At 44.6% G+C, this 15345-nt stretch overlaps 2 protein-coding genes across 9 annotated transcripts in view; both read right to left on the reverse strand.

The window, feature by feature from the left end:
• Positions 1–15331, reverse strand: part of NTAN1 (N-terminal asparagine amidase) — a 23759-nt gene extending 8428 nt beyond the window's left edge. For 2 of the 8 annotated variants that reach the window (XR_014027833.1, XM_081338547.1), the window contains exons 1-7: positions 14937–15331; positions 11464–11575; positions 10914–11016; positions 10503–10596; positions 1352–1454; positions 1201–1266; positions 239–347 (exon numbers count right to left, since the gene is read on the reverse strand). Coding sequence is in view for 7 of the 8 variants with exons in the window: in XM_081338547.1 (XP_081194673.1) it covers positions 239–347; positions 1201–1266; positions 1352–1454; positions 10503–10596; positions 10914–11016; positions 11464–11575; positions 14937–14993 (644 nt within the window). In the remaining variant the exon portion in view is untranslated. Of the gene's footprint in view, positions 1–238; positions 348–1200; positions 1267–1351; positions 1455–3280; positions 3414–10502; positions 10597–10913; positions 11017–11463; positions 11576–11690; positions 11812–12653; positions 12766–13980; positions 14052–14936 lie in introns of those variants that run through there. The other 6 variants (XM_081338548.1, XM_081338551.1, XM_081338550.1 and 3 more) reach the window with 6 other exon arrangements.
• LOC308674229 (CTD small phosphatase-like protein 2-B) lies at positions 5006–10466 on the reverse strand. Its single transcript, XM_081338554.1, has 6 exons — positions 9866–10466; positions 8438–8500; positions 7973–8052; positions 7492–7618; positions 6411–6506; positions 5006–5589 (listed from the first exon to the last, which is right to left on the reverse strand). Exons 3-6 carry the CDS (start codon positions 8008–8010, stop codon positions 5530–5532), a joined length of 321 nt encoding a protein of 106 aa, XP_081194680.1. The 5' UTR covers positions 8011–8052; positions 8438–8500; positions 9866–10466; the 3' UTR covers positions 5006–5529.
• Positions 15332–15345: the final 14 nt, after the last annotated feature.

The raw sequence follows: 15345 nt of genomic DNA on the forward strand, positions 1-15345 counted from the left end.
TTGGAAACCTCTCCCTTTCCCCTCGGCATGGCTGGCTCAGGAATTCTGGGAGTTGAAGTCCACGAGTCATAAAAGAGCCGAGGTTGCCTACCCCTGGTTTAGCATTTGAGGACTACCCGAATTTAACTTTTACGCTGAAGAGGTAGGAAGCAGCTGAGAAGTATGAAGCCCCAACTTTTCACCAGATTGTTTTACAGAACTATTTTTTTAAGCAACAACAACAGCAACAAAAACTGACCTTCCACAGTCAGTGCTTGGAGAAAGCACTTTTACTGCATTTATCATCAGCATAACTTCTGTTTCGGTATCTGATCCATCACAGTGAGTTAGACAAATTGCTCCACTCCCTAAAAATAATCATAACAACAACAACAACATGAGGATTTGCATCTTATGGACAACTATGACTGTAAAGAACATTTCTCTATTTAGAACAGACTTATCAAAGCGTGTATTAGAGACATATGAGCCAAAGGATTTTTGAGGAGCTGAAGATCGCTCAACTGGAAGACACTGAGGTTATGGCCGTTTGTGACAAGATCTGTGAGTTTCAGTTGTGCTTCTTCTAAACACTGGAGCCAAGAGGACAAAACTTCAGTCTATCTCAAGGACTTCCATAAAGCTCATGTTCCAGTTCTATGTTGTGATTCAGGGTCAGCCTGTGAGTTCGGCAGTTGGGTCGGACGCCTCAGAGGAGAAGGAGGGGGGTGTTGAAGAGCTTGCTGATGAGAGCCCTCAGCCAGGCCCCTCCCACCTGGTCACGACGGAGACCCAGCTGTGTGAGCCTGACAGCGTGGATGAAGATGACCCACAGCTGGCCCTGTTCAAGGACGCCCGACGCAGGAGGCAGTCAATCAGGAGTAAACAGAGGAAGCCAATGGGGCACCTTGGAAGGAGGCAGAGAGAAGCCACGCCCTGAACTGTATAAAAGGGGAATGCGTGGGAGGCCTGGTTTGCTGAAGGCAACCGCTTGAAAAGCTCCTGTTTCTTGGTTCGTGTCTTGTTTGTTTTTGTATCAATAAATTTGGCAGGCTTAATTCCAGCCTCTTGCCTTCTTGTAAAAGGGGTTGTCCCTGCCTTTTCTGCAGGGCCGGTAGCAGGCTGGTACAGAACATTCTAAACCAGCCACCTCAAACTTTATAAATGCCTAATTACAGAGCATGGGAACCACACCAGGGATTTTTCCAGTTAGGGCAGCACCTGTGTGTCTCAGAACCACAAAATGGCACGTTGTAGCATCGTCTGAGCCAAGAATGGAAACGGAACCTATCAAGAAAGCGGGAGAACATCATGTAAGATCTCGGCTGTCTCCTCTTGAACTGAGAGTTTATACTCCTCAAAGTCCACCTACCATCTTTGGACGTGGTAGCAGCAAATTCTCTTTGCTGGACGTAGAGAAGTCCTTTTGGTCCCACCGCTTGAGCAGGTTGGCTGCGGAACTGTTTGGCTTGCTCCTGATTGGGGAACAACAAGAGTTTTTGTGCAAGAGTTTTGTGCGTTGTACACACACAACACAACACAGCTTCAGCAAAGCAGCGATCAAAGATTCTCTGATCTGGGCATCCAAAGTAAGAAACATAGCTAACGCCTCTTCCAAGATCTGGAAAACAAACAAAGCTGGGAATTGCTTCAACTGTACCAGTTTATTCCCACAAACATATAAGCAAGAATCAATTATGAGACTAGGGAAAGAGTTTGGATTCCAGGAGGTGAAGATGTCCTGAAAATTTAGCCAGTTCCCCTTAGCTTGAGGAACGAAGGCCAAAAGTTGGCATTCGTTCCTCAAGCTAAGCCAACATTGGTTTCTCAGCCTGCTGCCTTAACCACTACACCAAACTAGTTCTCCCCAAGTGTATTATACCATATACAAAATCCACAGTGACTCCTCCAGATGATATGCCTACCTCGATCTCCATCATGAGATGTTCATAGCCCACTAAGGTCCAATCATGTGGATCCTAGGCATTATGTTCACCCATAAATCAGGGTTTACAACCATAAGGGCTTGGGACCATGCAAAATACTCGGCTGCCGTACTAAGTTCCATTAGGGCTTAGCCTAGTGTTTCTCAACTTTGGCAACTTTAAAAGGTGTGGACTTCAATTCCCCAGGCAGCATTCCAATTCTTGAGAATTGAAGTCCACATCTCTCTTAAAGCATGTTGGCTGGATAATTCTGGGAGTTGAAGTCCACCTATCTCTTAAAGCATGCTGGCTGGGTAATTCTGGGAGTTGAAGTCCACATCTCTCTTAAAGCATGTTGGCTGGGGAATTCTGGGAGCTGAAGTCCACCTCTCTCTTAAAGCATGTTGGCTGGATAATTCTGGGAGTTGAAGTCCACCTATCTCTTAAAGCATGCTGGCTGGGTAATTCTGGGAGTTGAAGTCCACCTCTCTCTTAAAGCATGCTGGCTGGGGAATTCTGGGAGTTGAAGTCCACCTATCTCTTAAAGCATGTTGGCTGGGGAATTCTGGGAGTTGAAGTCCACCTATCTCTTAAAGCATGTTGGCTGGGTAATTCTGGCAGCTGAAGTCCACATCTCTCTTAAAGCATGTTGGCTGGGGAATTCTGGGAGTTGAAGTCCACCTCTCTCTTAAAGCATGTTGGCTGGGGAATTCTGGGAACTGAAGTCCACATCTCTCTTAAAGCATGTTGGCTGGGGAATTCTGGGAGTTGAAGTCCACCTCTCTCTTAAAGCATGCTGGCTGGGGAATTCTGGGAGTTGAAGTCCACATCTCTCTTAAAGCATGTTGGCTAGGGAATTCTAGGAATTGAAGTCCACATCTCTCTTAAAGCATGTTGGCTGGGGAATTCTGGGAGTTGAAGTCCACCTCTCTCTTAAAGCATGCTGGCTGGGGAATTCTGGGAATTGAAGTCCACCGATCTCTTCAAGGTTACCCAGATCGAGAAATACTGGTTTAGCAGATTGGGCAAAAACATAGCTTGAGGGAGGCAGGCAGGTACTCCCTCCCGCTTGCAAATACCTACCTACCACCCACCCACCCACCCACTTCGGTTCCCCTTCCAGGTGCCAGGGGGGATCCCCAGTCCCGCCCGCCCCAGGAACTCCCCCCCCCGCTTTGCACGAGAGAAAGACGCCCCCTTTTTGCAGCCCAGCCCGGGAGGGGATCCCCGGGGCGAGGTTCTCAAAGCCCCCAAGACAGCCACCCCACACACACACACACACACACCCCCGCGCACCTGAGCCCCGCGGCGGCGATCGCCTGCCCTCACCTGGGCGCGGGAGCCCCGCCCCCTGCCCCCCCCCCCCACAAACTCACCTCCAGCTCCGGGAAAGCGCGCGGCAGCTCCCGGAGGGGCCGGGCCGGGTCGAGCCGCCGCCCCTCCACCAGCAAAGGCATGTCGGGCAGCCTCCCCGCCGGAGCTGCGGGGCGAGTTCCTGCTCGGAGCCGCCAGCTGGGCTCGGGCCCCGCCCCGCCCGCCAAGCGCCCTGGGAAATGTAGTTCGGAGGGGGGGGCGTGGAGCTCAAGAGGAGCCTCCCCATCCCCATGCCGGGTATGTGTGTGTAGGGGTGGGGAAGGGGGGGGAGGGTTTCAGGGACTCCAATCGCTTGCAAAGCTGGGCAGTGGCCAGTCTAGGTGGTCTTGCTGGGGTACCCCAAGGCTGTTCCACCTGGGCTGGGCGGTTCTCAGGTGGCTTCCCAACTGGCTCCCAGCTGGGAGAGGGAGGTGCTGCAACATCTGGAGGGGTGAATCTTGGAGCAGCCCTGATGTTGCCTGGCTGGGTCGTGAAAGGTCTGCAAGCCAAGAGCCTGGATGGGACCCACCATCCTCCTCCTCCTCCTCCTCTCCATAACTCCCACTGGCTTCTAGCACTGACAGTGTTACCTAGTTGGGTCATGAAAGGTCTGCAAGCCAAGAGCCTGGATGGGACCCACCATCCTCCTCCTCCTCCTCTCCATAACTCCCACTGGCTTCTAGCACTGACGATGTTACCTAGTTGGGTCATGAAAGGTCTGCAAGCCAAGAGCCTGGATGGGACCCACCATCCTCCTCCTCCTCCTCCTCCTCCTCTCCATAACTCCCACTGGCTTCTAGCACTGACAATGTTACCTAGTTGGGTCATGAAAGGTCTGCAAGCCAACAGCCTGGATGGGAGAGCTCCAAGGACCTCACCTTCCTCCTCCTGCACAACTCCCACTTTCTTCTAGCACTAACAATGTTTCCTAGCTGGGTTATGAAACTTTTGCAAGCCAACAGCCTAGCTCAGAGAGCAACAAGGACCCCACAATCCTAGTCCTCTTCCTCTTTCACTCCATAACTCCCACTCTCTTCTAGTACTGACAATGTTACCTAGCTTCTCTCTCTCTCTCTCTCTCTCTCTCTCTCACACACACACACACACACACACACACCATCCGATTTCATTGTTCCAAAGGGTCAAAGAATCCATGGAAGAATAGACGTGGTCCTCATTTAGCAAGCACAGTTGGGACCAGCAATTTGATCATTAAGTCAAGCTATTGCTAGGTGTAAATGCAAGTTGTGGATGGCCTTGGGGGACGAGGGAAAGAGATGCTTCTACTTTAGGGTTGGTAGATAAGAAACGGTGGAGCCTGCAGATGCTTAACAGAGGAAGAAACTTAGGAAAGAGCTGCTCTGCAATTAAAACTGGCAACAGGAAGTTTGTTCTTGCAAGATTCTGTTAATACAGCCTTATAGTAAAGTAGATTTAACTCAACTAGTCACGTTTCCTATCTGGTTTACTCGGAGAGCTTATTTACATTAAGTATAATGCAACTTTGCTCAGGATCTGACTTCACCTTTCCTTTGCTTCACAGACCTGCAAAGATGGGTCAATAAAAGGATTGGCTGTAAAGTTACTTTTTAATCACCATCGTAAATCTGAAGGGTTGCTAAACGAGACAGCTGCTAAACAATGCGGTCACTAAACGAGAAATATCTGTATTACTTTCTTCTAGAGGAAAGAACAAAGGCTCAGACTGAAAGAGAATAGGAGGGTGAGTGCAGTAAAAATGCACAAGCTGAAGACAAAATTCATTTTATTACTGAAATTGCACTTTGGGTGGGAAGAGAATGTCAGAAATAAAACACAAAAGAAACCTTTCAAGACAAAGAATTTCTTCTGCAAAGCCCGGCCTCTTAAAAATAACACCATATGGAAACCTTTTGATGGCTCAGGAACTTTATATTTATGTCTGCTCTTTGCATTTGCAGAAGCCAAGAAATAAATCTAGAAATTTGGAAGATGCGCCTTCAAGCGCACCTCAACACACATTGCAAACGGGAGAAAAAATGTGCGTCTACATAGTGGATGGAACAATATTGGTTTTTCTCTCCATTCAAAAACAAAAATGTTTTGAGCATCCATCGTTTCCTCGAATTGGTAAAAAAACACACGTGTCTAGCGATTAAATCAGTCCCTGATATTTCTATCTATTTCAAAGCAACAGAAATGAAGCAGGTACCCCAAAATAGCTTGCCCCAAATATCCAAACTAGGTTGTGATTTAAAGTCTGGAGGTTCCAGACTTATAATGGAAGCAGGCATTACCGATGAAATTTCCGTTGGCCACGACGTTTTCTCTCTATTTCAGTGCGAATGTCAACCTGTAAACGCAACATGGACAAATGAAGGAAAGTAAAATTTCAGTCCGTGTGTGTGTGTGTGTGTGTGTGTGTGTATCTTTATTAGACTTATATACCGCCCTTCTCCCGTAGGACTCAGGGCGGTTCACAAGGTTTTTAAAATAACAATACAACAATTACAAAAATTAAGAACAGTTAAAATGATTACATTTAGACCTTGAAAAAATATAAAACCCCAATTAAAATCCAATTAAAACCCCAATTAATACTCTCAGTCCAGGCCAGAAAGCTCAAAGAGCCAAGTCTTCAGGTCCCGGCGGAATGAGCGATATATATATATATTTATATTTTACTGGCTACAGCAGGGATGTCCAACTTTGGTAACTTTAAGACCTGTGAACTTCAACTTCCAGAATTCCCCAGCCAGGTAGCCAGCTGGGAGTTGAAGTCCACAGGTCTTCAAGTTACCAAGTTACCAATGTTGGACATCCCTGGGCTACAGTCCTTTAAGTCCTTTCACCCTGGTTCATCTTTCATTTTAAAAGGTTACAGTCTGTTTTTAAAGCAGACATGTCTTTCCATTCAATCAATTCATTACTGGCATCATCAGCCTTAAAGCAATAACCATTCTTGTTCAGTTTTTTTTTAAAAAAAAAAGGTGGATAGCCATCTGCTGGTGGGTTTCATTACGATTCCATTTGAAGTTTCCAGTTAAGAGGTTGGGAAGCATTAATAAAAAGCCGGAAGCTTTTTAGCATACAATTTCACCACTCTTAAGCCTTTATCCATTCAGCTCTGTGGCTTCTCCATTCATTTGGACTGATACAAAGTCATTTACTTACTGCCTGACTAATACTTTGGAGCACTGGAATAAGACGAAGCAATTCTTTGTCTTGAGAATCGCCCTCCCATTTAGGGACCACTACCACATTGGACATCTATGAAGAGACAAGAACATTCGTCATTTGAGGCCAAGCATAAATCAGAAGCTCTCAAAGACTGTAATGTTTGGGCAGATAGCTGACGTTTCATGACCCAACTAGGTAACATCATCAGTGCTGGAATGGGTTTATGGAGTGGAGAAAAGAACTAGAAGTGGAAGTGGAGGAGGAGGAGGACTGTGGGGTCCTTGGTGCTCTTTGAGCTTGGTTGTCTTCTTGCAGATGTTTCATGACCCAACTAGGTAACGTCATCAGTGCTAGAAGGGAGGAGGAAGAGAAGGAAGGAAGGAAGGAAGGAAGGAAGGAAGGAAGGAAGGAAGGAAGGAAGGAAGGAAGGAAGGAAGGAAGGAAGGAAAGACTGTGGGGTCCTTGGTGCTCTTTGAGCTTGATTGTCTTCTTGCAGATGTTTCATGACCCAACTAGTAACGTCATCAGTGCTAGAAAGGAGTGGAGTTTACAGAGGAGGAGAACCTGGTTGTTTTCTTGCAGAAATTTCATTACCCATCAGTGCACTGATGATGTTATTTAGTTGGGTCATGAAATGTCTGCAAGAAAACCACTAACCTCGGAGAAAGTCAAGGATCCTATATGTCAACTTTAAAATGGGTGGACTTCCAACTCCCAGAAATCCCCAGCCAGCACTGGGAGTTGACGTTTTACACATCTTAAAAGTTGCCAAGGTTGAAAAACACTGCTCTAAATTATTAACAGCTAGCCCTGACTTTTGAAATGTTGTCAACTGTCAATTTGAAAGCATTTTATTGAACCCAAGGGATCCAGGTGCACATTCAATCAGGACACACCTTCCTCATTTTTAAAAAAAAGACAGAGACTGGTTGATGGAGAAAAGTTCTACCAGAGAGCCTGAAGGGAACGATTCCAGTTCAAAGTACTTTGTCCCAAACTACAGAACTCCATGAAATGGCTTGCTATGGAACAGTATCCTCTCATGTCATGTTGGAGTACCACACCTGATCATCACCTGGTAGGGAAATGCTTGCAGGTAAGTTGCAACTGCCACAGTCCTGTCTAGATCTCTTTCCACCACTGACAGATCCTTTACATAGGAACCATGGCTACAGAGACAGTCCTCTTGATATAGCTGGTGCCTTGGAAGAAAACAAGAAAAGAAGATAAACTCATTGGTGGCTCACATTGCAATGAACAAGGACATACATTCGACTTTGCAGCTACTAAGATTGTTGGCTGAGTAGGGACAAAAATAGCCAGGGAAATGATTAAAGCACCGGGAAACTGGCTCCTTGTCAGCCATCAGGAAGGCTGACATACCACCAGCTTATCAGGTACTTAGGAGCTGAGGATGGGCAGCACAAGGGAAGAACAACCAACAATTTAATAGCCAGCCATTGACACCCCAATTAACAAGAGAGAGAGAGATCCAAGAAATTCAACTTTCTTCAAGTCCTGTCTTGCCCCATAATTTGTTCCAAAGCCTTCATCACCTGATTAGCTTCCTCTGGGGTCCAAGGACCTTCAACATTTGATCAGCATAATCTTGCTTGGCAGTAGTAAACACAAAAATCTAAAAAGAAATAGCAAGAAGGCTTTCTTAGCAAGCTGTGGAACATTCAAAGTAATCCTTCGATGTTGTTACAGATGATTGATTATGACCAGAGCAGCTGAGATGCTATGCTTCTTTCCTCAACCTCTTCTCATCGGCTTTAAGGGTTAAATGAAGAATCTGAGCCAAAATAGTTCAGCAAGTGATCCAGAGAGAACTTCCAACTACTCTTTTGCCTTTATCACAGAGCTATAAAACAATTTTAAGGATTATTTTAAGCTCTAATTTGTGGTGGGCAACAAGGCGTTGTGGCCCCTTCCTGAATATCCCTTAGCCATCTTCTACCGATCTTCTGCATCATATTCAATTCCGCACAGGTCACATTTAATTGTGGTAGAGCACTTACCTCGTAGATTTTGGCCAGGGCTTCTAGAAATTCAGGAAGGTGTGGTCTCAGCTTTATGGAAACCTCAAAGACACAAGAGTCAGGAAAGTGAAGGGAGAGGGCAGTTCACTCTTACGTCCCTCAACGCAACCCAGATAAAACTCACAATAACTTAAAAGGATTTCCAGTTGCTGAAGACTGAACTGAGGTTATGGAAACAGGGTGAGTGGCTGCTTCCAAATTAAATTGTCCTTTCTCGTTCTAAACGGAGTCGTTCTTACTGCCCCAAAATGCCCACAGAGCTTTCTTGAAAGTATAGTGAGGCCTTAGAGATTTTGCTTTGCAGCATACTAACACCTCTATCTTTCTTAAATTAGAATTTTCATTTAAAAAAAAAAGCTACCAAAGGAATGTATGCCAACACATGTTGCTATAATCGCTAGAACTAGCCTAAAACTCACAATCTCCCGTTTTCTAGTTTCAGCACCTTCAATACTACCCCAGATAAGTGTTGTCATATAAGCCAGGAACTGGCTACGTAGTCTTTGAGTTACAACAGTTCATTTAGCGACCGTTCAAAATTACCGACGGCATTGGGGGAAAAACCTGACTTATGACCGTTTTTTTGACACAACCGTTGCAGCATCCCTACGGATCACGTGATCAAAATTCAGACGCTTGGCAACTGACTCGTATTTATGACGGTTTGCAGTGTCCCAAGGTCACATGACCTCCCTTTGCGACTTCCTGACAAGCAAGTCAGCATTCACTTAACAACCGTGTTACTAACTTAATAAAGAAAAGATTCCCTTAGCAACGGTGGCAAGAAAAGTCGCAAAATGGGGCAAAATTCACTGAGGTTTCACTGAGCAACGTAAATTTGGGGCTCAGTTGGGGCTGTGCATTGAGGGCTACCTGTACTAAAGATAGAAAGACAAATCCACATTGCTTTGAATAATGTCAGAAGGCAACTATGCAGATTTTCAGAAATATTCTCCAGCTGGGGCCTCATGTTGTCCTGCTTCCGACAGATGAAACTCTTCAAAGAACTTCGAGGCATTGTTTACCTTAAAGAATCTTTATTCGAGTAGCATAGCATCCTAACACAGTGGAAGCCAAAATCTGAGTTCCCCTCCCCTGAGCACATAGTATCAAAGCACAGTTCCCTCCTCCAGTTAACCTTCATAAATCAAATTCCCCAATTAGTTTGAAATGCTGGGCTTCCCCTCCAGTTCTCCAGCCCACCAATTCTTTATCATCTCTTATTTCAATAACCTTGGTTCTCACAGTAGGTTCAATGTTATTATGTCTAGCTAAACTCTCATGCACATTCCTCCCCTCCCCAGCATCATCTAACTCTAAAAGAAGAAAATATGGTTGCATCTCCGATGTTAGCAGTGTTGACACATGTCCTGATAAAAATGGACCTCTGTCTGCATAGATGCTCACCTGGTAACACCTATCCTGGAAAGGTGTGGTGAATGTTGAGGCACCATCCCAGACAGCTGTCAAGGAGGACAAGGCCAGGGTCCCTTCCTGCAGAAGATACCAGTGAAACAATGCTGGAGATTCAAACGTGAACTCCTGTTTTGCCCAAGGGTCTCATGTAAAGAATGATCTTCAGCGGCAGGAGATCTTTGAGGTCAAAAGCAGGAAAACATCTTTCACTTGTGACAGCAAACTTCATGCAGATGTTCTGCAAACTGCTCGGTCATTTCTTGCTAGCTATAAAACATCTCTTCGGTCTTCGAATGAAGAGGAAGAATTGACTGGCAAAATGCAGTTGGAAGTGGGGAGAAGAGCTTTAAACCTAGGTTGTGAATCCAGAAATTCTATGGAACGAGTCCAAAGCAAGGATTGTGGAGATAATCGTATTACGTCACCTTCCAAAGAAAGGATTCTGATTGTATTTTGTTTGAAAGAAGCTATCCCAAATCCTGGATCTCAAAGTATCTCAACTTGAGTCAGTTTTTAGAACTGATTACATGCAACAGACAAACCCTAAATGAAAGTTGAAGGGAAGTAGCTGATTTCCTTCAACTATTGGAGAAGTAACAGATGCTTCAGAAGGTTTGAAGTGCTTTACCATTTCCAAGACAAGCGTATTCTTTGGGGTCCAACGCATCTTTCTTGGTATGGTCCTCCTCTGAAGTTTCTGAATGTCTCTGGGTTGGGTAAACCTGGGTCAATGAAGACAGAACGTTTGTCATCAACTAGAATCTCAAGATTATCTGGCTGAGGTTCACCACCTTTCCCACTGTTTCACAAGCTATAGTTAAAACATAGTTTGCACTGTTCAATCCCAATGAGTAAGTGACTAAGAAGTTCTCCAGCATTTCACAAAGAGTGTTCTCCATCTTCTCTGGAGATGTGAGGGACTCAACCTATGACATTACGCATGCAAAGCATCACCCTAGGTGACATCTCCCAATATCCTCCATTATTTCAACCTCCAGAGATGGGAACCAGTGAAGTGGAGGCTGATGGTGTCACTTACATGTTCAACACGTTGACTCCAGTTGAGGCTCCTTGCAAGGGGTCTTCTAAATACGTGGCATTTACCTGTGGCTTCTCTGCTGTTAAGTTTGGCGTTTCTGGGTCTGCAAAGAAAGAGACTGCTGTAAGCTTTTGAATTACGGTAGATCATTTTGAGGGGATGCCTTCCAAGTCTGTGAAGTTCAGCAAAAAAATATCTGCAGGGTATATATGATGCAACGAAGCCTTTTTTAGAACTTCTGCAGATAGAAACACTAGCCAGATCGGTTGAGGGGCCTAGCAGTTGCAAGTGGACACGTTTGGTTAAAAAAACCCATGATGAGTTATTTTTGTGTGGTTCAGCAGGTCAAGATAATCCATTTGGTTAGTTTATGATACACAAAGTTGGCAAGGGGAGCAGCTCTGGAGCCAGGCTGTATCAACAGAGCTTCAGACTTAGAAGGAGCTTTCTGCGCTGACAGCAACTTCAATTGGGGGAGTCATTTCAATTACAAGACTTCTGTTTTGAGTGCTCTGCTTTTTTCGCATTGGGTTGGCTTTTCAAAACTCACCTGTGATTCCTGCGAAGGAGAAATAGCTTTCAAAGGGCAAACAGCCCGTGCTGATATTTTGGCACTCCCAAGAAGAAGAGGGCAACATCTCGAGACGTTGTTTCAATGACTCCTGAAGGAGAAGGACAGACATTGGGGAGCATGGCTGTTCTTTTCCAGCTGTTTATTAGTACCCTGAGCTAACTCCAGCTAGGGAAGTCATTCTCCACTCAATGCTAACGGTTTACCTGTCTGCCGTTATTAAAAACACAGTGTCGGGGATAAGCAGAAACGGGCATGCAGGCTTAAGCTGGGCTGCCTTCTTCCTTGTACCCAAGACCTCCTGGTGCAAGCAAGATTTTCATTTTGCTAAAAAAAAAAAAACCCCAGAGAATTTGGGGGTGCTGCCTGGAACCATTGCAAATTACACATTCCCACCAGATTGCCAGAGGGCAACACAAATGGGGTCCAATCCCTTCATCTCTTCCTTTGAATCTTTTGCAAAACTCTTTTATTTTCCCAAAAAGGACTAGAGGGACAACTTGAAGTACAGGTAATATAACCAGGTAGCTAAATTCCCAAGCAAGTTCCTGATAAAATATTCATGCCTATTGAACTTGTTTCCCCGTAATTTCTACTCCAAGGAGTAACTAGTTGACTAGTTAATATGCTTGTTAAAATGTGCATAAAACAGACACTAGCAGAAGGCATACCGAGATTATGGATTGATTGATTGATTGATTATATTTATGGAGCAGGGAGGGGGGGTTGCACAAAGAAGAGGGGGTCTACCTATTCTCCAAGGCACCAGAGGGCAGGACAAGAAACAATGGTTGGAAACTGATCAAAGAGAGAAGCAACCTGAAATTAAGGAGAAACTTCCTGACAGTGAAGACAATTAACCAGTGGCACAGCTTGCCACCAGAAATCGTGGGCGCTCCATCACTGCAGGTTTTTAAGAAGAGGCTAGGCAGTCACTTGCCTGAGATGGTATAGGTCCTCCTGCTTGAGCAGGGGGCTGGACTAGAAGACCTCCAAGGTCCCTTCCAGCTCTATTCTATTCTAATCCTAATCAGACTTAATTAGATGTAGTAGGTCTCAGGCTCCATTGAGGCCAATGCACTTACTTTGAATAACAGATTTAATTCATGAAACCCTGGCTTTAAGAAAGACTATGGAATCTTAGTTGTTCATCAAAAATGCAGACTTACAAAGATTCATTATCCTAAAACTGTTCATCATGAAGTCTGTCGAAATAAAGAGAGCTGTCCGTTTCTTCTTGTTTTGCTTGTCTACTTTTTGTCCATCTTAATCTTTGCACACCTTAAAAATATGGGAGCTTCATTATTACCTCATTCATTGGGCAGAGCCAATGGGGTCTTTATTACTTTAATAGCTGATATCATTCATCTTGTCTTGAGGGTGATCAAGAGAAAGTAAATTCTAGCTTCACTGCCTGGAGCTAATAAGTGCGGATTATAAAAGCATGCAGCTTATTCAGACAACCGCAACGTAAGCCAAACGTGGCTTGTTCATCTTTATCTAGAGTTCCTCTCCTTCCTGGTTCTGCGTTGCTCAATGCAAGTCTTCAGAGGAGACCAAGGTGGTAGCTGTCCCTCCACACTTATTGACTGCTTGTTGGGAGCGAGAAAAACTGTACAACACAGTAGGACAACAATCAAAATTCAATCCAACCTTTCTAAGAAAAGCATTCTGACTTACTTTTTCAACCCCGCAAAGACAACTCTGGTAAGAGCTGTGAAGTTAAGGAGGTGAAGTTAATTATACAGGAAGAACCTTCTGCCCTTAAAGGGGCAAGGAGCCCTTTGAAAAAGTCCCGATAAAATCTGTTTTAAGGTCTCATTCTTAAAAGCACAGAAATTGGTATCCCGTAGATCATATTTGGATGCTTGCACAGGGTGAGTTGGGGGTATTTTTGTTTCAAATGTGCAAATATGTTTTTGTGAAGTGGGAACTTTACTTCGTTTCCTTTCTATATTCTTTACCCTGCATGTGCCCGACTTTGCTGGTGAAGGATATTGTGAAGTTGCTTGTTCTTCACTGAACTGAGTTGTACCTACTCTCCCTTCATTTTCTCTGTGCCAGTGAGTCATAAAAAAAATTGCAAAGGCAAAGCATCCCTTTGTCCTATTGGGGCTCTTGTGTCTTTAATTGACAGCTTCCTGCTATTTGATCTGTGCAGGCTTTACCCACCCTTACCACTAGGGGGAAGATGGGAACATTCTCTTAAGTTTTTTTAAAATCCCTTTTATATACACAACTCAAGGCAGGGAACATAAATAATACACCTTCCTCCCCCTACTCTCCCCACAATGCTGCTGAGTTGGATTGGGCTGAGAGATGGAGAAACTGAACCAGGCACCCAGCTGGCTTTCATGCCTAACGATACTACATCTCACAGTCTCCTAGTTTCTAGCCTGGCACTTTAACCTTTCTACCAAATTGACTCAAAAGTTTCTCAGCCATAGAAGGATCTAAGAAGGATCTGCTCTAGGGAAAACCAGTGTGGATGGTCACCTCTTAAGCAGTTCAACCTTCCTCTTGAGATCACCCCAGATGTTTTTTGAGGTGCAGTTGTAGAAAATCTGCTGCAGAAAAAAAGGACGGCCTTTATTGCAACCCAAGATGAGTGGAAATTCTGTTAATAAGCAGCAATCCAACATTTGATGCCAAGCTTCTAGTTTATAAAGTTGAATTTGGACTTTTTGAGAGACCGATGCCCACGTAAGCAAAAGGCCAAGAAATCGCTAAATCCTCTAAACCAGGGGTAGGCAACCTCGACTCTTTTATGACTCATGGACTTCAACTCCCAGAATTCCTGAGTCAGCATAGCATAGCTGACTCAGGAATTCTGGGAGTTGAAGTCCATGAGTCATAAAAGAGCCGAGGTTGCCTACCCCTGCTCTAAAGAAATAAATTTGTATGCTAATAATTTCAGAAGGGTAATGGTTGAGCCAACAAAAGAAAAACATTCATTTAATAAATAATGTTTAATCTCTATAATTAATGACATAATCTTCAAGCTTTGTAAAGCGAAACAGTTTCATTGGAAAGAAAACAAAACTTTCGTTTTTCATTTTAATGAAAAGCAGCATTTGCTTGCAAGATTCCCGAGACGTGGGTTTTCTTTTTGAGATGACCACTCTGGCTTCATGCTCCACATTGGTCTGGGTTATTATTATTATTTTTTTAAATAGCAGAAATTGTACATTTTGCTTTTTGGTCTGCCCAGGCAAAATGGGACTGCGATCTGAAGACAAGTGATTCAGCTTTGGGTACAAAGCTGGTACTTTACTCCACGCCAAGTATTATCAGCTTATCCAGACAAAAGTATGAGTGAGAGCTTAAAAAAACATTCTGCTTAGCATCTACAAGTCGTTTGCCCCTCCCAATTTGTGTCTCCCTCCTGCCTCAGATTTACTTCTGTCCCACCTAGGGGCTTGCAAGCCAGTGTTTGGGAACTACATCATTACCTGTCCTTGGAGAGATACTTCCATAATGCCGGGAAAACAGCTCCGAAAAGCCATCATTTAAAATCTGAATGGCTGGAATTTGGTGGAACAGGTGAAGAGGCTGTCTATCGAAATTTCAATCATGGCAAGTCCTCTTTCTGCGATTTTTTTTCACCCTTTGGCTACCGTACAACAAACCACACACACACACACACACACACACTACTGAAGCTAAAACTTTACAACAGAGTTAGGGCAAGTCTTCCACCGGGTAGCAGCTGTGGGATAAAAGCAAGGTTTTAGTTGTGTGCCCACACAGCTGGCTAAACACCACTTCAGCTGGCTTACTTCCTTTTGTGTTCAGTGCCACGGGCCACTGGATGATGGTTTTGATGGGTCAGTTGTCACACCGGTATTTTTGTATACAAAG

The sequence above is a fragment of the Vipera berus genome (assembly GCF_964194415.1).
Source record: "Vipera berus genome assembly, chromosome: 13".
NCBI lineage: Eukaryota > Metazoa > Chordata > Lepidosauria > Squamata > Viperidae > Vipera > Vipera berus.

Bases quoted from the DNA above. Each gene is read 5' to 3' on its own strand.
- LOC308674229 (XM_081338554.1), bottom strand. From the start codon at position 8,010: ATGTTGAAGGTCCTTGGACCCCAGAGGAAGCTAATCAG. The intron at 7,619-7,972 runs GTGATGAAGGCT...TTTTCTTCCAAG, and splicing joins CCCCAGAGGAAGCTAATCAG to GCACCAGCTATATCAAGAGG. The intron at 6,507-7,491 runs GTGATGATCAGG...GTCTCTTCATAG, and splicing joins TGCAAGCATTTCCCTACCAG to ATGTCCAATGTGGTAGTGGT.